This window comes from Gloeophyllum trabeum, assembly GCF_000344685.1.
Source record: "Gloeophyllum trabeum ATCC 11539 unplaced genomic scaffold GLOTRscaffold_00003, whole genome shotgun sequence".
In the NCBI taxonomy this organism is placed as follows: domain Eukaryota; kingdom Fungi; phylum Basidiomycota; class Agaricomycetes; order Gloeophyllales; family Gloeophyllaceae; genus Gloeophyllum; species Gloeophyllum trabeum.
This window is the reverse complement of record NW_006920412.1, coordinates 1,697,723-1,719,141: the sequence shown is the minus strand read 5'-3', so window position 1 is coordinate 1,719,141 and position 21,419 is coordinate 1,697,723. Positions and strand designations below refer to the sequence as shown.

The 21,419-nt window shown below is 52.7% G+C and overlaps 9 protein-coding genes across 9 annotated transcripts; 3 read left to right on the top strand and 6 right to left on the bottom strand.

Annotated features, from left to right (window-relative positions):
* Positions 1-4,733: 4,733 nt before the first annotated feature.
* GLOTRDRAFT_36593 (acid protease) lies at positions 4,734-5,978 on the top strand (the record flags this gene model as incomplete). The annotated part of the gene is made up of 8 exons (XM_007864726.1): positions 4,734-4,921; positions 4,973-4,992; positions 5,050-5,075; positions 5,128-5,167; positions 5,218-5,503; positions 5,546-5,595; positions 5,649-5,732; positions 5,788-5,978. 8 exons carry the CDS (start codon positions 4,734-4,736, stop codon positions 5,976-5,978), a joined length of 885 nt encoding a protein of 294 aa, XP_007862917.1.
* Positions 5,979-6,577: 599 nt separating this feature from the next.
* GLOTRDRAFT_19752 (uncharacterized protein) lies at positions 6,578-8,742 on the bottom strand (the record flags this gene model as incomplete). Its single annotated transcript, XM_007864608.1, has 12 exons — positions 6,578-6,766; positions 6,833-6,885; positions 6,957-6,991; positions 7,041-7,097; positions 7,148-7,185; positions 7,241-7,262; positions 7,318-7,949; positions 8,005-8,031; positions 8,080-8,168; positions 8,316-8,392; positions 8,444-8,564; positions 8,631-8,742. Coding segments are annotated over 12 exons (1,452 nt in total), but the record flags the coding sequence as incomplete, so codon positions are not given.
* A 315-nt stretch (positions 8,743-9,057) lies between these two features.
* Positions 9,058-11,354, bottom strand: GLOTRDRAFT_114709 (uncharacterized protein). Its single transcript, XM_007865292.1, has 4 exons — positions 10,989-11,354; positions 10,712-10,933; positions 9,950-10,660; positions 9,058-9,896 (listed from the first exon to the last, which is right to left on the bottom strand). The coding sequence occupies exons 1-4, from the start codon at positions 11,205-11,207 to the stop codon at positions 9,429-9,431; spliced, it is 1,620 nt and encodes a 539-aa protein (XP_007863483.1). The 5' UTR covers positions 11,208-11,354; the 3' UTR covers positions 9,058-9,428.
* A 67-nt stretch (positions 11,355-11,421) lies between these two features.
* Positions 11,422-12,363, bottom strand: GLOTRDRAFT_110096 (uncharacterized protein). Its single transcript, XM_007865291.1, has 2 exons — positions 12,150-12,363; positions 11,422-12,094 (listed from the first exon to the last, which is right to left on the bottom strand). Exon 2 carries the CDS (start codon positions 12,056-12,058, stop codon positions 11,600-11,602), a length of 459 nt encoding a protein of 152 aa, XP_007863482.1. The 5' UTR covers positions 12,059-12,094; positions 12,150-12,363; the 3' UTR covers positions 11,422-11,599.
* Positions 12,364-12,436: 73 nt separating this feature from the next.
* On the top strand, positions 12,437-13,445 carry GLOTRDRAFT_114707 (MBF1-domain-containing protein). The gene is made up of 5 exons (XM_007865290.1): positions 12,437-12,646; positions 12,697-12,851; positions 12,914-13,076; positions 13,132-13,369; positions 13,423-13,445. The coding sequence occupies exons 1-4, from the start codon at positions 12,556-12,558 to the stop codon at positions 13,173-13,175; spliced, it is 453 nt and encodes a 150-aa protein (XP_007863481.1). The 5' UTR covers positions 12,437-12,555; the 3' UTR covers positions 13,176-13,369; positions 13,423-13,445.
* On the bottom strand, positions 13,340-15,200 carry GLOTRDRAFT_114706 (gamma tubulin; the record flags this gene model as incomplete). Its single annotated transcript, XM_007865289.1, has 10 exons — positions 15,144-15,200; positions 14,916-15,082; positions 14,676-14,858; positions 14,333-14,623; positions 14,128-14,283; positions 13,929-14,075; positions 13,715-13,876; positions 13,542-13,657; positions 13,423-13,486; positions 13,340-13,369 (listed from the first exon to the last, which is right to left on the bottom strand). The coding sequence occupies exons 1-10, from the start codon at positions 15,190-15,192 to the stop codon at positions 13,340-13,342; spliced, it is 1,365 nt and encodes a 454-aa protein (XP_007863480.1). The 5' UTR covers positions 15,193-15,200.
* A 132-nt stretch (positions 15,201-15,332) lies between these two features.
* GLOTRDRAFT_72445 (uncharacterized protein) lies at positions 15,333-16,560 on the bottom strand. The gene is made up of 4 exons (XM_007865288.1): positions 16,485-16,560; positions 15,866-16,434; positions 15,702-15,812; positions 15,333-15,643 (listed from the first exon to the last, which is right to left on the bottom strand). Exons 1-4 carry the CDS (start codon positions 16,540-16,542, stop codon positions 15,485-15,487), a joined length of 897 nt encoding a protein of 298 aa, XP_007863479.1. The 5' UTR covers positions 16,543-16,560; the 3' UTR covers positions 15,333-15,484.
* Positions 16,561-16,680: 120 nt separating this feature from the next.
* GLOTRDRAFT_110093 (ATPase, V1 complex, subunit H) lies at positions 16,681-19,133 on the top strand. The gene is made up of 11 exons (XM_007865287.1): positions 16,681-16,829; positions 16,888-17,089; positions 17,141-17,216; positions 17,270-17,335; positions 17,391-17,567; positions 17,630-17,737; positions 17,795-17,882; positions 17,946-18,109; positions 18,167-18,292; positions 18,347-18,448; positions 18,521-19,133. The coding sequence occupies exons 1-11, from the start codon at positions 16,752-16,754 to the stop codon at positions 18,645-18,647; spliced, it is 1,314 nt and encodes a 437-aa protein (XP_007863478.1). The 5' UTR covers positions 16,681-16,751; the 3' UTR covers positions 18,648-19,133.
* On the bottom strand, positions 18,755-20,906 carry GLOTRDRAFT_136986 (DUF974-domain-containing protein; the record flags this gene model as incomplete). Its single annotated transcript, XM_007865286.1, has 4 exons — positions 18,755-19,786; positions 19,844-20,248; positions 20,305-20,805; positions 20,859-20,906. The coding sequence occupies 4 exons, from the start codon at positions 20,904-20,906 to the stop codon at positions 18,755-18,757; spliced, it is 1,986 nt and encodes a 661-aa protein (XP_007863477.1).
* Between the last annotated feature and the right edge of the window lie 513 nt (positions 20,907-21,419).

Below are 21,419 nucleotides of genomic sequence, written 5' to 3'. Positions count from 1 at the left end.
CCTCTTCCGCGCAAGGCGATGCAGCTCTCTCGCCCCGGCTCTGTCTCCATCATAAGCTCCCTTAAAAGTTTCGTGACAGCGCCTTTGGGGTGGTTCAGCACCGATGAGGAGGAGGCTACACCAGGCAAGAGAAAACACCTCGAAGCAGATTCCGGCGACACCGATATCCCTCATGATCTGTCCCAGAGAACTGACAGAGATCCCAAGCGCAGACGCCTCGAGTTGAATCGATCCTCCTCCGCCTACTTGGATCCGGCCCCGTCGATGTTCTCGCACAATGTCGCCTCTGTCCCGCCCGCCACAAAAGCTACGCTCCCTGTGAGACCTACAGCGTCGGCGCTGAAACGGAAGGAGAGGCTCCGTACACCGCCGCCTGCAGTGGACGAACCGAAGCCCTCTCAGGTGTTCACGAAGAAGGATCGCACCATATCGCCCCTACCAGCGCGAGCCGCCTCGTCTGAGCAACCTGCCACGCTCGGTCGTACGATGTCCGTTGATCCGCCTCATCTGCGTTCTTCTATGTCTATCGATGCCCCGCCTCTCCGCTCTGCCATGTCTGTCGACCCGCCGTCTCGCGATGTCAGCATGCTGTCTATCCCTGCCCGTCCATCGGTAGGGACCCCTGCGCTGGGAGACGATATTCCGCGGAGTAGGTCGCTTGCAAGTCTGGGGCGTGACACGTCCATGGCTCATTCTAGCGCGTCTATTGGCCCTTCCGCCTCATCCTTCCGCGTTCGGCCTTCACTAACCCCCCAGCCTTCGGGACCCGCTTTTGGGCCTAATCCTTACGTGCAGAAAGACGAAACCCCGAAACTACAATCTTTCTTTGCGCCGCAAGGCACTCGGCCATTCTTCGCGAAACCAGGAGAGGAGGGGGACCCGAATGTGCAACCTCAGATGACACTCGGTGCCTTTGCCGAAACGCAGCCTCATGTACGTTGGCTTCTTCTTACTATGCTAGCTGTTCCTTCATCTCGTTTTGCAGAAGCTCGCCCGACCACGCCCTTATTCTTCTCTTCTGATTGGCGTGCCTCGACCTGATTCAACTTCTAAGCCGCACCCTGATTCGTCTCACGATGCTTCTTCTGGCAGTATGTCTTTCCTTGGATTTCGTGCACTTTCTCTCTTGTTAAACATGTATATATCTCAGGCACTGAAGCTGCTCGAAAAGCTTTGTATGAGCGTGACGAATACAGGAAGCCGCTTGTGGCATCTCGTCTGCGACACGTTTCGGACAGCTTCAGATCAAAGCAGCTATCTCTGGCAGATGACCTAAGTAAAGAGTGGCTGGGTATGCCGAGAGAGGGTAAAGAAAAAGCTCCTGTCGGCGGAACGAAGCCCTATGCAGGCACCGGAGGTATGAAGAAACTGTTGGCGCGACGGAGGGAAGAGAAGGAAAGAGAGGAGAAAGAGAGGGCGGAGAAGGTTGCGCTCGAAGAAAGGGGCAAAGAAAATGCGACCCCGAAGGCGACGGCCGAGAATAAGAAGGAAACAGCTATAGGCACTGACGAGAATCCGGTGGATAAGACGATCGTCGTCACTGTCCAGGACCAATCGGAGTCACTGCAGGTAAAGGACGTGGAGCCGTTATCCGAAGATAATTTCGTTGTTCGACCTCTCGAAGAACAAGAAGGCTCGTCCCTCCGCATAGGTAGGACGAGGAACTTCCGGGGTCACATTGACAGGCCTTGGGGGGCGCGACCGAAGAATCGTTTCTCTGCAGCCGCTCAGGATGACGATGAGGACCAGATGTCCACAACTCCCATCGGCGAAAGCTCCAAGTCGAAGAGCGATGCATCGCCAGAGAAGCCCACGCCTACGCTGTTTGCTCCTCCAGCTGGCTTCTCTTTCGCGAAAGAGGTGAGATCGTCGTGAAGTTTCTTGCCTAGCCACGGATGATGCTGATTGCGTGTTTAGGCACCTCCTATCGAGCAAGATATGTCAGCCAAGGAGCCCCCGATCTCTGCGCTACCCTTCTCCTTAAGCAAGTCTACAACTCCAGCCACTCCTACGCCAAGTACACCTGTGCCGGCTGAGAAGCCAGAAGGATCGAAGCCGCCGACTCTCAGCATCGTCACCCAACCTGGCCCTGCAAGCTTCAACAGCTTGTTTACGGCGAAAACCTCTGCTGCCACGAGCGCCCCTTCGCAGCCGTCCAGTGAGGCGGCAGCCCCTGAGAAGGCTGCAGCCGCCGAAGCTGACTCGAACAAAAATGAGAAACCTGCGAGCGAGTCATCCGTGCCGAATTTCTTTGCGTCGTCGTCCTTACTGTCTAAGCCGGTTGCGCCTCTGCCGAGCGCGCCGCTCAGCCTCTTTGGTGCCAAACCGCAGTCTCTGCCCTCATTAGAGACAGCAGCGCCCGCTAAGCCATCTGGATTTGGATCGTTTTCCATTGGCACACCACAGCCAGCATCGACTTCGACGAAGGATACCTCAGAACCCTCGAACAACGCCGGGTCAGCCGAGACTAATGCGCCTCCCGCGCCGGCTGCAGAACCATCTGCGCCGAAAGAGACTCCAGGTCTGTCGATTTTCGGCGCCGCTAAGAGCGCCGACGCACCTGCCCCATCGCTCTTTGGTGCCCCAACGAAGCCGACGGAGTCGTCAGCTTCGAGCCTCTTTGCTCCGAAACCCGTGGCTACAGACGCGACGAAACCCGCATTCGGATCCCTCTTTGGTACGCAAGCGAAGACGCCCGAGCAGGGTACTTCTAGCACACCCGTTCCAAACTTATTTGGGGCGAAGCCGAGTACTCCTCAGCCCACTGAGACGACTGCTACCCCAGTGCCAGAAGTCCCCAAACCAGCGTCGCCTTTCGACACCGCCTCGACACCAACGCCCTCCCTTTTTGCTGGTTTTGGAAACACGGCTCCGACAACACCTGCGGCCCCTGCTACACCCGTTGCCAAACAGCCGTTTTCGTTCGGTCAGAACGTCTCCTCCACTCCGGCAGGCTCTCCTCCTCCTCAAGCGGCCAAGTTCAGCTTCGGAACGTCTGGTACCTCTTTGTTTGGTAAAACCGACGATGCTGCAGCGCCGGAGAAGAAGGATGAAGCGAAGAGCCCATTCTCATTTGGCGCTGCGCCTTCAACACCTCCACCTGCAAGTGACAAGCCCGCGTTTTCATTCGGAACGGCTGCTGCTGCCTCTGCGCCGGCCACTGCCAGCGAGCCGCCTAAGCTATTTGGTGGATTCGGCGCTCCGGCCCAACCTCCGAAAGCTGTTACTCCGCCTAGGGAACAAGAGATGAAGATGGATGAGAGTCCGATACGTGATACAACGAGTCAGGTGGAAAGACCTAAGCCGCTGGGCTTCAGCTTCAGCGCAGGTGCTACTAGTTCTGCTCCGCTGTTTGGTCAAAATAGTCCTGCTACGCCAACATCGTTTTCTGCTGGAGCCTCACCGGCGACGACCTCGGGGTTCGGATTTGGGCAGAAGCCACCGGAGACATCTACCACGACTTCTGGATTTTCGTTTGGGGACAAAGCGGGAGGAAATACCGCGCCATCATCCAGTGGCTTTGCGGGATTCGGGGCGAGCACCACTCCAACGCAGCCCTCGTCATCGTCTGGTTTCTCTTTCAAGTTTGGTGAGCAAAATCAGCAACCGGCGGCATTCACATTCGCAGATACGTCCAGCATACGAAATCCGTTCGCAGGGCTAAGTCGGACTGCTAGCTCAAGCTCAGCTCCAAGTAGCCCGGCGACGTACACTCAAGGGTCTGGTTTCGGTTTCGGTGCTCCCAATCCTGGCAACGTTACATTCGGCGCCAGTAATCCGGCCTCACCGGCGATTGCTAACCCTGCCCCACCGCAGCCCAGCGTAGCATTCCCTACACCTGGTATGGGTATGGGATCGACTCTACCCGCACCATCGACCAATCCCTTTGAGCTCCCGCCTCGACCGGGGGTGCCACCCCCACGCCCTACCAAGAAGCTTCCTTCACGGCGTAAGCGGTGAGCGCCTCCATGAGTGCTGGCCATTGAAAGACTTCCCCTCATATATTCTGTCTATCTCGTTTTCATTTTATCTTCACTGGAGCCTCTACTTTGCATCTCTGAAATCATCCCTGTCCGGTTCATAGCACACATTCATCTATCAGTCCGTCCATCACAATTATCCTCATTCTTGCACAATAGTTCGACTTTCAACTGTAGCTCCACATCTCTCAATCAGGGGTCATTGTCGTAGTATATTTCATCGTTGGCTCAAGGCCATACCAATACATAGTAGGGCTGATTTCGTGTGCCGCCGGCAACTATCTGAATCGCCATATTGACATGTACCGGATGTACAGCTTTGACACAGCATTGGATCTTCGATCCTCGACGATTATCGAGGCCCGTGTGGCTGGGACTCAACTTCTCTCGAAACGACAAAGCCGGTCCATTATCTGCATAACTCTTCGAGTTTCATTTGAAGGGCGTGCCCAAATACAAGTCAAACTGGATTCCGACATTGGGCGATTCGTCGCATCCTGAGCATTGCAGCGTGCTACCGGTGGATAGCCACGGCGTACGCGATCACGTATGAACCACCGTGCCATGTGCGCCAATATGCTCTGAAGGCTTCTGCCAGGTGATTCTATGCCAGAAGTTTGAATGTGAACGGCATCTCCAGGATGGCGTGAGTCAGCGTTGGTTCGGATGGGACAGTGGGATCAAGAGTCGCTGTATATAAGTGCGACATGCAAACGTGGCTGACTGCCCAGGTGTTCCTTGGACCGGTCCAGCATGTTGCCTGCACTACCCTTGACTTTTCTTGCTGTTTGCTCCGGCGTTTCCAGCCAAGATGTACGAAGCAATTCCCACCCGCTTCAGCTGACGGCTCGAAAGGCTCCACGAGGTTCAGCCTTGAGACGTAGAGCTTTGTCTGCTGCCAATCTACCTTTGAATGATTTCTTCAAAGGGACTGACCTGCAGTGAGCTGGCTGCGCCAATATACACCTACAAGTTGGACTAACGACGCCTAGGTGGTATGGTAACATATCTGGTCTGTAATCTACTCGGGTCATGCTTTAGACATGTTATGTCTCATGAATTAATGCAGTCGGCACGCCGCCTCAGGATTTCACGGTATGTCGTGCGACATCCCGTACCTTCGCCTTACTAACGACAGCGCTGTAAGGTGGTGTTCGACACTGGCAGTTACACCCTCGAGTTCCCTAGTACGCGGTCTGTTCTGCTGCATATCCTCTTGACCTTATTCTATCCTAAGGCACTGCATGTGGGGACGCGTGCAAGAACCAACACCAGTTCGATGCGTCTGCCAGCTCGACGTTTGTCGACACTGGACGCACCGACACGCTGACTTTCTCCACCGGCGTCGGGGTCGACCCGGTGCAGGGCGATAACTATCAGCTCCAAGTACGCAGCGGCAACGACAGTGTGACTGTCGCCGGCTTAACTGTGAACAACACCGAACTATGGGTTATCACAAACCAAACTGAGGCGTTCTCTATTGACCCATTTGATGGCATACAAGGCGAGCTCATATATTTGTTGTAGCTGGTGCGATCTGACCTTTATACGATTGTAGGGATGAGCTCTGATGCTTACGGTGTCTTTGGCGCTCTCATCGACCAAGGCTTGCCATGTACGCACTCGGCTGCTTATAACTTGACCAGCTAGGGTTTATGTTCCTTTTAGCCCTCTTTGGGTTGTATCTCACTCCCAAGGCTGTCGGCAATGCTGAACTCACCCTCGGTGGCATCGACGAAAGCAAGTTCGATGGTAGGCTTCAACGCTCAATTGTGAGACATGCCATTCCTCACTGCTGTCTTTGCAGGCCCTTTGACCTACGCTCCTCTTACCAGTGATGCCTACGGGTCGTGGGTATTGGAGTGGCGCGGGGCATCCGTCAACGGCCAAACGACTAGGGCGCTCCAGGAACGATGGGAGGTAATATTCGACAGCGGGACCAGCAACGCCGTCTTCGACACCAATACTACGGAGGTAAGTAACCTTACTCCCTTCTAAATTGGCGGGGCAGCTCATCGCGTGCTCTCCCTAGGAAATATATGCCCTCATCTCGCCTGACATTAAGCCCTTCGCTGACGAGCCCGGTGCCTACGGCATCGCTTGTAGCAAGATCGACTCCCTGCCCGCCGTCCTGGACCTCACTTTCACTTCAACCAATGGGACGCCGTTCAACCTGACGGTGCCCAGCAGCGAGCTCAATGTCGGCCCGTTCGCGAGCGACCCGTCAACTTGCCAGACGTTCATCAATGCGGGGGATTTTGGGGCCCAGCTGATCGGGGGGAGTCTGCTCAAGCATTATTACAGCGTTTGGGACATCGGAAACCAGCGCATGGGTTTCGCGACTCGCAAGTAAGCACTTGGCGGCTCGTGGAAGCTGGAACACCCAAGTTATACTCCTCGAGTATATTCAGTTGCTGGCTCAAGGCCATAATGATAGTTTCGTGGCTTCGCTATAGTCTTACGCGAAAATATACAACGAACTTCGCACGAGGACAAGCAGGCAGGTCAAGCAACTCCAACGAATGTCGCATGTCCGGGCATCTCGTCGGGCTCTGTTGTAATCACGGGAAGGAACCTCCATGGCCATTCCGCCAGTCCCTCGTCATTCCATCTACGTCCCTCCAACTCTTCAGCAGAGTCCTCCTCAGACTAGCCACTCCAGTGTCAGGGGATAGATATTCATGAGAGACGTCGTTCATCATCTCCTCCGCGTTTCGACGGTCGCCCGGGGCGAAAGGCTGGTTCCACATCGAGAATATATACGTGTCGGGCTCGGGAGATGTATGCTGCGTGCGTGCCAGTGCAAATATCTGAGTGTGCAGTCCTTGTGGTATCAAGCAAGATATACGTACCGCAGTGATCTCGTGCAGTTCCCGTTGTATCGACAGACAAAAGCCGTCCAAATCTGGTTATACACAATCGACATGCTTAGTACGAGCCGGACGCGTCCAAACAATACAATGCTTAGAGACTTACCGAGGTCGTTATCGTCATAATTGAAGGGATTCTCTCTGAAACACAATTAGTATTGAAGAGTAGCTTTGTGCCTGATCCCCGTACATTTCCTGTCCGATCTCCAAAAAACCTAAGAGCAGGAAAGAAGCGAATGCAGTTGCACTACGAAGATGAGACACAGAGTGGGTGCACGACGATGAGATACAGCTTACGGGATGGTAAGGTATTTAAAGGCGGAATAGATTTGGAACTGTAACTCCTTCTGTTATATGCCGGGAGGGATGATCTGGTCACTGGAGACTGACCGGTAGGAAAAATAAGTACAGCCTGTATGCCTCCTTCAGCGACAGAAAGAGTAGACGCTCCACATTTGACAGCTCACCATATGGTCATCCTCAGGTGAGCCTGGTACGCGAACGGCAGGGGAGTGCTCCGAATTCTTTCAAGATTAGTGACGGCTTCCTGTAAACTGGCAATATTGTTTGTGATTCCCGTCGCGATGGCCGGGGTCAGGTATCCTTTCTTCAGTAGCCATGCTAAGTAGCTGCTGAGAAACAGCGTAATCTCTAGGGGTATATTGGATTCAATGGAGATGCTGGTCGGACGAGGATGCCGCCAACCGCCTCGTTTCCCGCCAGTGAAGAGTACTCGGAATATATCAACAACTGAGGATCCGGGAGGATTACGTGCCGGTAGCAAGGGTTTGTCGCTGGGGACATAAGGCAGAGCTTTCTCTGGGTCGAACGTATCTCGCCGCTTGCGCCGTCCGATGCGATTACTCGTAGCTGCTGAAGCCTCCGGCCCAGGATCGGACTGTACTTTTGTGGCCTGCGGTAGATGCAAAGGCTTATCTGAGGATTCAGCCGGCGTATTGACCATATTCGAAGCTTTCCATAGGGGTAGCATGTCGGCATCAGATGGCCGCTCCGGTGGATGAGTTGCGTATCGAGGTAGAAAGCAAACCAGCGGATAAAGGTCTTCGTAATATATACCCGCCTCCCCACGTAGAAAATGCTGACGACCGAGAGTTGCAGTTCAAGCGTCTACATCCACGACAAGATATGCTCACCTTGACTGAAACACTGAATGCCTGGATCTAAGAGAGATTTATGAAGTGACTGTAGGAGGTGCATGCCACACCTACCAAGTTGATCATAGTTTTCTTCTCGATCACAGCCGACAGGAGCTGCTTCTGTTTTTTGGTTTTCTCATCATCCTGAGCGTCGCTCCCAGCTGACCCATCCTTGCTGTCTTTCTGTTTATCGGCTTCAGGCTTATCGCTGGACCCATCTGTTTTCTTTTTATCTGGATCCTCACGCTCAATTGGGACGTGATTCCAAATCTACGTCTGAAGTTAACCTGATAAGCTCGCGGTACTACAAGATTTTCTCACCATGTGCGCTAGGTTTCGAGAGGCCAACAGAATACTTGTCCAGAGTTTTCGGCCCTCCTGATACCTGCAACTCAACAGTCAGCTCATTTCTTGACCCAGTGCTGAGCATTGTGACCGTTCATATGCGGACGATGTCCGGAACGATACAACCAAGCCGAGCACTGTTCCAAGGACCGTCAACATCTGGTTGGATATGGCGAGGGACGTTGTTGTCATATCTGACACTAGAGACACCACTGGTGAATTCGAAGATGGAGGCATGAATATACTTCAGAGAAATCGTGAGGAGAACTGGCCATTACTTGTTGCGATAAGCGTGAAGAATAAAACCTGGGGCCATATGTCGACAATGACGGTAGCCTTCAGTTTCTTCAGGCTGAGTCGGAGCAGAAAGAAGGGGTCCTGAGGGACGACATGCATGGCGTATGCGTCCTGGGGTCTCCTTGTACAAGATACTCAGGGTGTTTTGCACCAAGGCGCTACTAGTACAGTGAAGTTGGAGAAACGGAGCGGGTCTCAAGACCGCGACTGTCGGATTTTATAGCCCATGAGGCCCACACGAAGACGGTTACCCGGGGAGAATTGCTGATGGAGGCCGCACACGCAGCGCAACGTCTGTGGATTCTAGATGCTAGCCATACGTAGTGGCCAACTTGAACGAGGTCATGCCAAGCGCGAACGGAAGCATAATGAGCTCACGTGGAATATGTGGCGTTGAGGCCCTTGCACCAAGAACCTTGTCTCCATTCAGCAGACCCGGTCCAACACCAGGACGTGGCAACAGCGAGCTATATAATATAGATAACCCAGATACAAGGAAAGATGCATATAGAAAATTTTGTTGTAATGCGAGATTCGTACTAGAGCAATGACCACGTCGACAATAAACAGATATTGCAGTATGCAAGAGGATGACAGGACTGGAGGGGCAACTGGAGAGTTAATAAGCTTCATTAAAGAGGTAAAAGAATGTGAAGGGAGGCACGAGCAATTTATCAAACCGCAAGACAAACGTCCCATTCATATACTGGCGGATCTGCGTCCAGCAGGTCTTCCAAAATCTAATACTGAGCCGATCTTCCGCGTGAGCGTAGTTTGCTTTAAATTTCCAGAGGTTCATGAGACCTAGCCTCAAGCCCGCCGCGAGGTTGAGTATCCGTTAGCGTCCTTTCACGTCGAGTGCCAAAACCAACGGCGGCGGGTCCCCGAGGCTGGCGTACAACCCCGCTGGCTGGGCCTTCATTTCCATTCACCGCGCCCGCCACACTCGCGGGTAAGCTGGGAACGGGCGGAATGGAGCCGCTGTTACCGAATGCGTTCGAGTTTCCGAAGAGAGAGCCGAACCCGCCAGGAGAACGACGCGAGGGTGAGGCTATCGTGGCGTAGCCTTCGCGGATGTTGCCATTGGAAGAACGAGTCGTCAGACGAGGGGCCTGCGACCGCAAGGTGGTCATATCAGGCATTGACTTCTTGGAACGAAGGAGACTCGCGTGAGTCTGCGACGAGCTTGTGGGTGAGAGATAGGCAGACGGGGCACGGGAAAGCGTGTGCCTGCCGGCCTGCTGGCGCTACAAGGACAGACGCATTAGTGGACGAATAGCAAGGTGAACAAGCTCCTTACAGTAGCAGGATCAATACGAGTGACAACGGCGAATCTTTCCTCTCCTTCACCAACAGAGTAATGGTATACGCCTAGTCTCTGAGCCACCAAATGAACGATTCTCCTTTGCTTCGGAGACAACTGCCTCGAGAATGCGAGTTCATCTCGCATGGGATCATCCTTAAAGAGCAGGATTCTCGAATAAATTTCCAGGGTGGCGGGATCATTCATGTCCAATTCGTTAGAACTATTACCCTTGGCAGATGAGCCCGGAGTGGTGGGCTGCATAGGGGGAGGACTGGCGTTGTTGTAAGGCTGGGGCACGGGCATAGGAGGGGCGACCGGAGGGGAGGGGTAAGACTGCGAAGACGGGTAACCACCGGAGAACGAGCGAGAGGGACTAAAGGTAGGAGCGATAATTGCACCGAACTCGTCGTACCCTTGTTGGGGCTGCTGGTTGACGCCGGCCATCGCAGCCTCCTTTTCAAGCTGCATCGACTTCATGCGCCGGATTGCCTTCTCTCGTTCGATCCTCTCTTTCTCACCTGCCTGGAGGACCTTCTTGTATTCGACGCGGAGCTTTCTCCCTTGAACGTCAAACCCGTTGAGGGCTGCAACCACGGCATCAGCGTCGGCCGCTTGGCGGAAATTCGCGAAAGCCAATCCGCGGAATTGACCCGATTGGTCAAGGTGATAATTGAAGGCGTAGGGCGTAGGGATAGCAAGCGACGCCTACGTGATCCACGTTTAGTAGGACTAATGGACATAACAGCGAATACTAACAATGATATCGAGGAGGGTTTCGCGCTTGACATTAAACGGTATGTTCTTGATGACAATAGCATTTGGTATAATATCGTCATCCAAGCCTCCTCCAGGGGTGCCTGGAGTCATAGCCGAAGAACCCATGTACTGAGGGGGGGGAGAGCCGGAGGAGGACAAATCCGAATTATTGTTGGGCGAAAGGGAGCGGACGTCAGCGCCGCCAGCATTATCCATCCATTGCTGCCGATGCATGTCAGGGTGATAGCGCAGGGAGAGAACATGGAGAGTCACGTACGGTAGGCAACCCAGCACGAGCGGGCTTCTTGAGCGGGGACTGACTCATGCCGAGAGGGTTGTACTGGGACTGGGCCGGGATGGGAGGCGAAGTAGAGAAGTAGTTGGACCTGTTGCCGCCGCTGTTGCCCTCGTAATCATAAGAATCATGAAGACGTTGCTGGGAATTCTGAGAGAGTGACAGGGCAGAGATATCCGGGATAGATGGGGAGCTCGTCATGATGTCCTTGGAATTGTACAATGGTCCGGTGGATATGGTCAGAAATTACTTCGTCAGAGGCGCCTTGCAGAGATTCCCAGCGGGTTAGAGAATGGTCAGTGGAAGAAGAGAACGGTGTTGATGGAAAAGGAATAAGACGCCACGACCCCGTCTGGTTTCTCCTCTATATCTGATTTTGCACACCGCCTAGCCACGAGGCTGCGGCATCTACAACGGGGCCAAACAATTTTGCTTGACAGTACTGTAGTCTACAGTAGCGGCAGTACTTATAACTGGTGCACTACTAGTACAACCTCGTCTCGATCCTGTTATCGTAAACACATCGCGTTTGCCTCTCCCGGAGGGTACGCTGGCGGTACCGACTCGGTGCTATAGCATCCGGTACTCGCGTCCTAGATCATCATCCACCCAAATCCCGTTGCAGGACTGACAGCTGCAGGTTTCGGCGCAGCGAGCAATGTATCGACGTTAAGGGGCACCACAATACTCCTCGAATGATCCCAAGGGCCGGGAACGAACTTGCTGCCGCTGCTCGATGTCGGGGAAGGCGACCTTGTAACAGGAGTCGGGCTGGGTTCCATGCCAGCCATGCCAGGAATGATCAGAGCTGGTAAACTCGCATGACTCCTATGCCCCAGATGTGACACGGCGCCCATTGCGGGCTCGGGATTTCTGGTGTGGGATGACATGGTATCTGCCTTTGTCCGCGGTCGGGGGCTTGGGCCCCGCAACATTGACGGAGGCTGAAATGTCGGATTCGGGAGCGAAGGCAGGACATGCTTAGGCTGCCCGCGGGGAGGGGTCGGGCCCGGTACGAGTCTAAGAGCCGAAGGCGGGGGTCGACGGGGCATGGCCTCAACGAGACGAATCACCGACAAACGAGAGTGCTGTGCCCGGAGATAGACTTAGCATGACACCTTGTGCTCTGACTTGATTACATACTGGTAAACGCTGTAGGAAGACCGCGCAGAACCTCAAATTATGACCACCTGGATCGGATCAATCGCCGCAAATTATGTGACTATAATGCTGGGATCCTGCCCAGTGCAAGAAAGATAGCGTGAAGAGGAGAAAGAGTCAACGACGACCGCAGCAACGAGGATGTCAACGACCTTGCAACGACCTGGTAGGCCTACCCTGGGCGGTGGCATCAGTATCAGTCCTTCAATTATGTAATCTCCGGCCGGACGATGCCGGAGACAGTGACCGGTTGACCGCTGACGCACTACGGCGTGACGGCGATCACCTATAAGAATCGGAAGTGCGGGGAAATCGAGTCAAACGTATCCATTCATCTTTCGCCACGGTTTTCGCTTGCGTTCAATCTCTTATACCACATAGAATCGACATGAGCGGCGCAGAGGAATGGGACAGCAAGACCGTCATCGGTTTCAAAGCCAAGGCGCCCAAAGTCACTAGAAACACGTCGGACTTGAATGGTACGTGTCCGTGGCGTGTGCTGTGTAAAATCTAGCTGAGAGCCCGGAAGCTGCGCGTCGAGCTGGCGCTGTCGTCGCAACCGACAAGAAGGTGACTGCTGGGACTAACAAGGCCCACGCAAGCACCGACCATCAAAGAATAGCCAAACTAGATCGCGAAAACGAAGTCGCACCTCCCCCCAAGATCTCGCCGACAGTCGGAAAGGTTCGTGATTAGGCGATCAATTGGCTGTCTGCTTACCGTTACATGCTGTCTTCGTATATCAGGCAATTCAGAAGGGACGAATGGACCTGGGCCTGACCCAGAAAGACCTGGCGCAGAAGATCAATGAGAAACCCTCTGTGCTTCAGGACTATGAAGCTGGGAAGGCGATCCCCAATCCTCAGGTGCTTGGAAAGCTCGAGCGAGCGCTTGGCATCAAGCTGAGAGGTGCGCATTGATTGAGGGCTTGCGTGACTAGTATTGACAGTATCGTCACGCACAGGTAGCGACATTGGGAAGAAGCTGGAGAGGCCAAAGAAATCGTGATTTGACCTCTCCGTAGTCGCACCATGTCCTCACGATTATGGACATTGCATACTGCTTGTTATATAGAGTTACATGTACCATCATCACCAATGCTATCCTCCCATCGTGCCAAAATCGTACGGCAGAGTCCTACAAGTGTCCCTAGAATGAGACTGGTCGACGTGCTATGACGCCTGGTCATCGTTTGGCGTGCCCTGGGGTGAGGAAATCACAAGTCAGCGTTTGAAAGACGTGACGCGCCACTTACATAGGCAATGTAATCGGGGCTTTCGCAAGCCTTGTATTCTTTGAGGAGCTCCTCCGCCGTGGCACTAATAGTCGCGTTCAGGCACGAAATGCGCTGGGCATAGAGCTATGCTCGCTCACCGTGCATCATCAAACTCGTCGAGCCCATTTTCAAACACCCTCTCTTTCTTATACTGGTCCAAGAATGCGTTGCGTTTCCTCAGTCGATCGTATTGATCTAACATGCGTTTAAAAAGCTGATATGGTCGCAAGTATGAGAGCACTACTTCATGATTAAACAGGCATGGACTCACAGAGGCAATACTGGTGTGGTTAGCCAGCATCAAGCCACTGACTCGATGACTTGTTGCAACGTATGGAGATCTGCGCGTTAGAGCCACTTGGATTGACGCTGGACCCCATGGGATGAAATTTGCCAGCTGACGCTCGCGTATCCGTAACAGGGATTGGTGTACCTACGAATGACAGTGTTCAGGGGCAGCAGAGAGCGGCAGCGAGGGGACGCACGTCGTTTGATTCAACCTCGCCTTGGATGATATTGAGGATGGATATGTAGCAAGCTGTCTTGCTGGGTGTGGTTAATACCATCCGGTTCTTCGGCTGGAGGAGTCGACGCATGACGTCCAACACAGTTGTCCGTCTAATCGGCTTGGCCTGATAAATGGCACAGTAAGACCAGATCTCGCTTGAAGAGCTAAAAATATACCTTGTCAATCTGGTCACTCGTGAAGGGGGTATATGAGGTCATGAGGAAGTGACAACGCGGGGTTGGAATGAGAGACGCGATTATACCAACGAGATCATTATTCATGTATCCCGGGTACCGCAATGTTTGCGTGCTAGCTGCCATAACGGTGGAGACCTGGAGGATAACAGTGAGTCATTGCTAAGGAAAGCAAAGGCTACCTTACAAGCTGGTTTGTTTGATCGAATGTGGGGGTTTGGACATGTAGACGATCCGCCGAAATCCGAGCAAGGGCGCCGTTATCCAAGACAACGACGGAGTCGGCATGATTGGTCAAGCGCTTTAAGGTCAAGAGTGAGTTGTACGGTTGAACCACTACATCTCCTTCTTGCGCATTTGGGAACACCGAGTAGGTTTGAATGAGCTTCTTCGGAAATTTGTCGTTCAGCCGTTCCAGGAGGAAAGAGCCCAATCCAGATCCAGTCCCTCCTGCTATGGAGTGCATGAGCATAAAGCCCTAAGGAAGTATAGTAAGTAACTTCGGATCGGGCAAAGGCGCATTTATTCACCTCTAATGAATCGCTGCCCTCCGCCTCTCGGTCAACCATCTCCATGACCTCTTCATATATTCGCTCTCCGGCAGCATAGCCATGCGCCCAGTTATTGCCTGCACCACCACCATCCTTGCTAACGAAGATATTCTCTGGATTATATAGATTGGCAAACGGGGAGGACAAGATGTTATTGATGACCTATCCCAGGATCAGGGCCCGCGCTCAGACAAGGAAACGCTCAGTATGCGAACGTACGCGGGGCTCCAGATCGACCAGGATGGCGCGAGGAATATAGTGTTCGTCATCTGCTTGGTAGAAGAACACATCTTTTCTGTCGCCCCCTTCAGTTGCCCACTCTTCCAGAATGCCTTCTTTGCTGATACCATGTTCGGCGCAGAGGCGTTGCCAGAATACGGATCCCACTTATAGTCCGCCCGACTTAGAGATCAGACCGTTCGAGAATCCAGACAAACTCGCGCGCACTTTGGTTGCCGCATTGCCCTAGCTGAACTGTCACTATCTCGCGAGGCATGCAGGGTACAGTCTACGGCACGTCGACGAGATGGCGTCCTCTGCTGCCAGCTTGAAGCCTCGACCGTAGGCGCGTGGAGAACGAAGAGTCACGGTCACGTACGCGTCGGTCACATTGGCGTGCCAAGCAGCCTCCAATCTCCTCGATACTCGGTACTCATGCATTCACATACAGGCATAACGAGAACGAACACGAGTTATCTATGTTCGACTTCTCTAGGAGCCGGACTGACAATACTAATTAGTCACTCAGCTGAGCAAACATAGGGTATGGGAGCGCAAGAGACAGAAGGTCAGTTATCCGAAAGGATGTCTTTCAACCCGAGCCAGTACTCCTTGTCCAGGCGGTCCTCCATCTCCTCCTTGGTGAGCCAAGCGTAGTCAAGCACGTTGGTACCATCTGGCCGTACTTGTCCAGCCAAAATGTGGGCCTTGTAGAAGAAAATATGTCGCTATGAATTCCATGTCAGCGAACTACTTGAATCGATGGCACCCTGTCTTCAAACTTACAGGTGACACCTGGTTGGATGTACTGGAACGGTACAAGCCTATGGGGTTTCGGCTCACTATCCAGGTGTCCATGCGTATGCCACACTCCGTTAACAGGTTCCGCTCGGCAGACTACAGTGACGCAAAGGGTCAGCAGGGTGCCAGTGGACAGAACAATTACTAACTTCATGCAACACTTCGCCTTTCTGTAGCCCACCCTCCGGAAGGCGCCATACTTGTCGGTCGTCCAACTTTTTCAGCAACAGGAGATAAAGATTCCTCTCGCCCTTTCTCTCTAAGCTCCTGACATCATTCGTCCGATCAGCTTCGCCTCTGCGAGGGATCTTCTCTTCCTCTTCCCGATCCAAGGCTTCGGCAACACTCTCCTTGGCGTTCTGTGATTTGTTCTCCGAGCCTTCCTGGCTCTCGGAAATCCCAAAGGGCGCACCAAATGCCATACGCTCCCTTCTTCTTTCCTCTGCATTGAATTTGGACTCTAGAAGGGAGCCCTGCTTGAAGTAGAACTCGTACGGGAACGGATTATGCAATGCCCGCTGGATACGCTGCTGGTAAGCATAGAATGCTTGCTCGAACCGCGACAGGGGACGCGTCAGGAAGGGCGAGCGGTTTAGGATGACAGACGTCCTGATAGTGTCATAAATTTTGACCTTGCCAACAGTGGGCGTCGATTCGGCTGGTATCGTTACTGAACCCGACGAAACTTCCGTGGCAAGGCACCTGGGACGTATCAGACCTGGAGAACGCCATTAAACAAGACATATCAGTATATATGGCGCGGCATACCATGTTTTGGCCTAGGTAACCGTGGTCGACATGAAGAACAGCGAGGAAGAGCAGACATAGAGATCCTGGGGCTGAGGCTCAAGATTCAAAACATGGCACTTCCTATTCTGGCGATCCTAGTAGACAGCGCGACCGTGGGCTGAAATTGCCTCCGAAGGGAATGCCCCTTTAGTACATTGACGTTGACAGTACTAACTGCAGACATAGACTTGCTACCTCTTGATCACAGCAAGCTATACCTCAATTGCTTTACCAGTGTTGGCTGCAATGTCTGTTCAACTGGTTTCCAATGCCTGGCTGGATGGCGAGACTGCTAAGATTCGATCTAAGCCGGTGCCATGGGAGGTACGGAACTGAAGAGCTGCTGCATAGATAGATGCATCTTGAACGGAGTAATCCACAGGGTTATCAGCGAGCAGGCCTAGTCACTCCAGAAGAGCTGGTTCTCATCAAGAAAGTCGATAGACAACCTCGTGCCAAAGCAGAAAGCATCTTACTCTCCGATGGGCCGACCTATGCCTCCCTGTACCTTGGCCTACTGAAGAAGCTCCAGCGACCTGATACAATGCAGTGTATCTTGATTCTTATTGGTGATGCACTGGCTGGTATGTGGAACTTTGATCCTTGAATGAGTGTTCTCAAGACCTGCTGCCCAGATCATGACGAACGTATACCCCTGTTCACGAGAGCCGGGGAGACCGATACTGAATTACCTTACGGGCCCCTCCTGAGGTACGTTGTCGAGTTTCTCATTACATCCGATCAATTCTCACCTGACAGGATAGGATATTGAATACTCCGGACGATTTCGTGCAATTGAAGACAGCACAGATCCTTGCCGTGCTGCTTAGGTAGGTCCTCACAATGCAACTGGACGCGTCTCCGCTCACATGCGTCGCATTCCAGCGCGGAGGCTAAGCCTCTCCCTTCGCATATCCTGCACTCCTTCATCACCACTCTTGTCTCTTTAATTCAGTCTGGCAGTAACAACCACAAAGACGTGGCAGTCCAGTGTCTTGAAGCTCTCCTGCCCCGGCCAGAAGCTCGCATCGCTGTGTGGAATACCCCTTCCTGCATTTCTAGGTCAGGATTATGTATAAGGGAGTATGGTCATAGCGTAATTGACGGGGTATGGTCTTCTCCAGTCTAGTCGGCATCCTACGTGGCAATCCTGGCCCTCAAATGAGCTATCAAGTGATATTTTGTTTCTGGCTGTTGACATTTGAACAAGATATCGCGGAACAAATTAATAAGTACGGGACATCCAAGAAGCGACTTCTCTTCCCCGTTGTTTACTACATCTTACACAGGAAGTATGATATTATCCCTCTTCTGACTGAAGTTGCGCAGACAGCAGTGAAAGAGAAGGTTATACGAGTGGTGGTATCCACTTTCCGAGTTGAGTTGCTTCGACCCTTCTCGCGCCGTAAGGACGAACCAGCGACGCTGACCTCAGTATAGAATCTGATCGCAAAAGCCCCCTCAGCTAACCTTCCGTCAATGCTTGTCGCCCAGTTATTACCATTTATGAAGAACCTCTCCACGCGCAAATGGTCCGACGAAGATATCTTAGAGGATGTCCAGTTCCTGCGAGATGAACTGAAGTCTAGATTCGACAGCTTAACGTGAGATTTCGGATTTATCCATGGTACGGCTAAGGATGTCCCTCTGATCCATCGCAGGAACTACGATGAATATACTTCGGAACTGGCGTCTGGTCACCTATCATGGACACCTGTCCATGAATCAGAGGTCTTCTGGAAAGAGAACGCGACTAAACTAAATGAGAAAGACTATGAGCAACTCAAGTAAGCTGGCCGATTCCGGGATTCCAATATTGCAATATTGATATTTTGTATCAGGACGCTGGTACGACTATTGAAGGAATCATCAGACGCACTGGTTCTGGCTGTCGCTGCCCACGACCTAGGCCAGTACGTCAAACACTACGAGCGGGGCAAGAAGTAAGTCTCTTTTATAATTTGTGACACTCGGCGGAAGCTGACGGGCGATTTTTTCCTTTCATGACTATCAAGAGTTGTTACAGATTTAGGTGCTAAGACAAGAGTGATGGAACTCATGACACATCCGAACCCGGACGTGCGGTATCAGGCGTTGATATCAGTACAACGGCTCGTGAGCCAGCCTTGGGTCAGTGTATGACCTGACCAACCGTACCCAGCAGTATTTCACGCGTTCAGCTCTGTATGAGTCATGCATAGTATAGTCTGATACCTGTAGTTAAAAGAACTCATTCAGCGTATTTTAAGTCAGGTCTGTACCCATATTTCTGCAATATCTGACAATATCCGCAACTCGGAGACCGTCTTCACATCCTTCGAATCATCGTGGTGTTGTCCTCGTTCTTCCCATCGATCATTCTGTAACAAGATACGAATACCTCCTACTCTGGAGAAACCCTCGAGGAGCGGAAGATACGAGAGATCGAAATCTTGTGACGTCTGTACTCTGAGTGATTCGTCTGTGTTTGCTGCATCATTGCTCTGATCCTCGACAACCACTTCAGGCAACCTCAGACGCAGTGTTGGCAAAAAGATTGTAGACGGTCCAAGGAACACAATCGCCCGGGACCCTGGACTTTTCCCATCGGCGACAGGATCCACGATCGGAGGCGGCAATAGTAGATCATTGGCTGTTTCATCGACATCCACTGCTCTCGCACCAGGGTAAATCGGCTTCGGCGATTCCATAAGCTTGCGCTCAATTGACACGTAGTCAAGATTTACTTTCGATTGCGTTGCAGGTGATCGAGGTGTCGAAAATCCGGAAGAGGGCAGACGAGGACTGAAAATCTCAGGGATGACCACGGGTTTAGGGACAGGCGCCGAAGGCTGTATATGTTGGATGATTAGTGAGATAGCGCGTTCCTGTTGAGCACGCAGCGCGGGTATAGTGCAGGATACGGTAATAGTGCAAGCAATCCTGAAAGGTACCTCAAGCCGAATCGAATCGCGAGGTAGGGAGCGCACGACAAGGTCTACTTCAATATCCGTTGCGTGCGGCATCAGAGGGATCGGCTGATTTACACTGGTGACAGCCGGAGCTGAAGAGGGACCTGGGGACTGCGGCCTCGGGCTTATTGGACCACCAATAGTCCGACCTCGAAATGGTGATGCAGGTCTATAAGGTGCGGGGGGTGTACTCGGGCGTTCTTGAGGTAATTGTGGGGATCGGGGTCGAGGTGAGCCGACGGTGGAACCCCGCTGCAGATGCGGGGGTAAAGCAGATGCCGGCGGTTGGGGCGGTTGTGCTTGTACTAAAGGAATGCGTCGAGAGAGGGTCTGCGACGGTATCAGTGTGTCGTGAGGATGTCAAGAATTGGACTCTTGAAGACGTACCGAAGTCAGCAGCCGGCCAGGTTCGCCGAAGGAGGACCGCCATGATATGTCGAGACGGCCCAAAGGCATTACGGCGCCCGGAGGATGGTCCACGGGGAATCGTGGAAGCTGGGAAGGGGAAAGAATGTAGATATATTGTCTCATATCCTGAGGTTGCATAAGTTCCGAAGTAATGGTAAATATACTCTCGGGCTTATGGTCTTGCTGCGAAACCACGACGTTGGCGTCTTGAGCCGTCCAGCCTTCAGCGCACTCAAAATGTATCCGTTCAAACCACAATGCGTCCTGTGTCATATTTTGGATATGCACTTCTAAGAAGACACGATCTCGCTCCTCGCGAGAAAGCAGGGCCGAAGGTGAGCGCGGAGTATGTACTTTGGTTTTGACGGACAAAGGGTTAGTCACCTTGCGCGATCGGTAAGCAAGCTTGAGGGAGCATGACTCTTTGATGAATAACCCACAGCAAACTTGTAGAATTTCCTGAAACTTTGGGAAGGGTGGTCGTGTCCCGGTTCCCCATTCCCTGGGTGGACTTGGCCAGGTAGTGATCGATATGAGACCGTGCAAGCGAGAACGTGCTGACCCAGTTCCTTGATTTCGTGACTGACAATGTTCTCAAGAGTGTCGCCAACTGAAAGGCGAAACTGCGGCCCTCCGAATTCTCCGATTATGACTTTAGAAGTACCTGTTTGCATTTCCACTTTGAGAGTTACACCGTCCACGTCGACAGGCGCGTCGTTGTTAACGCATAGGCAGCTTGTGAACGTTTCACCAAGCTGTATCGCGCCGAAGGAGGACGGAAGGGTAAGAAGTTCCGTGGCATGTGTGAGGTCCCTCAGGGTCTTGGGGTGCCCTGGTAGAGGCTTGTCCCCTTGCAGAGATAGGATGGACGCTGTCGAGCGAGAAGAATACGATGGTGAACTCGAGAAGAATGGTTCCCATGCGCTGGCCACAGCCGGCCTCTAAGGAGCCCGATTCATGTCTGGCCAAATGGCATAAAACTCCAGCAACGCACTGAGACGCGCATCACTTTCAGCGACAATGGATGCGAAGGGGCCTCCATTCTGGCAATCGAGCCTATTCACCGTGACACCTTCCTCGACGATGGGTAGTGACGGTGGGAGATTGGAAGGCCAGTGCTCCAACGTGTGTGCTATACTCGAGGACCGGGCAGACTCACAACAGACTCTGACATCCCCTCTAGCATTAGATACCTAATTAGGTAGTCCTGGATCTAGTCTATGGTTCACCCTGATCGTTAACCTACCGCCACAACCAGTACGTTCTACTACTGATCCTTAACCTCACCTCATTGGCGGTCCTAACTGGTACACTCTATATGCAACCGTAATTCATTCGAATACTCTCAGCTGGGTGCGCACCAATCTTTATGGCAGCCATTGTCAGTCTCGCGCTTCTTCCCAGATCACTAATAGCTAGACCATTCATTAATTGTATGCCAAAGCCACGGCACGCCTCTCTACGGGATTAGGGAAGGTTCAATTTGCGCTTGCCAATATAATGTCCAAACGTCAGCTCGCCAACAAGCCATCTGCGTCCAGCCCGAGCCCTAAAC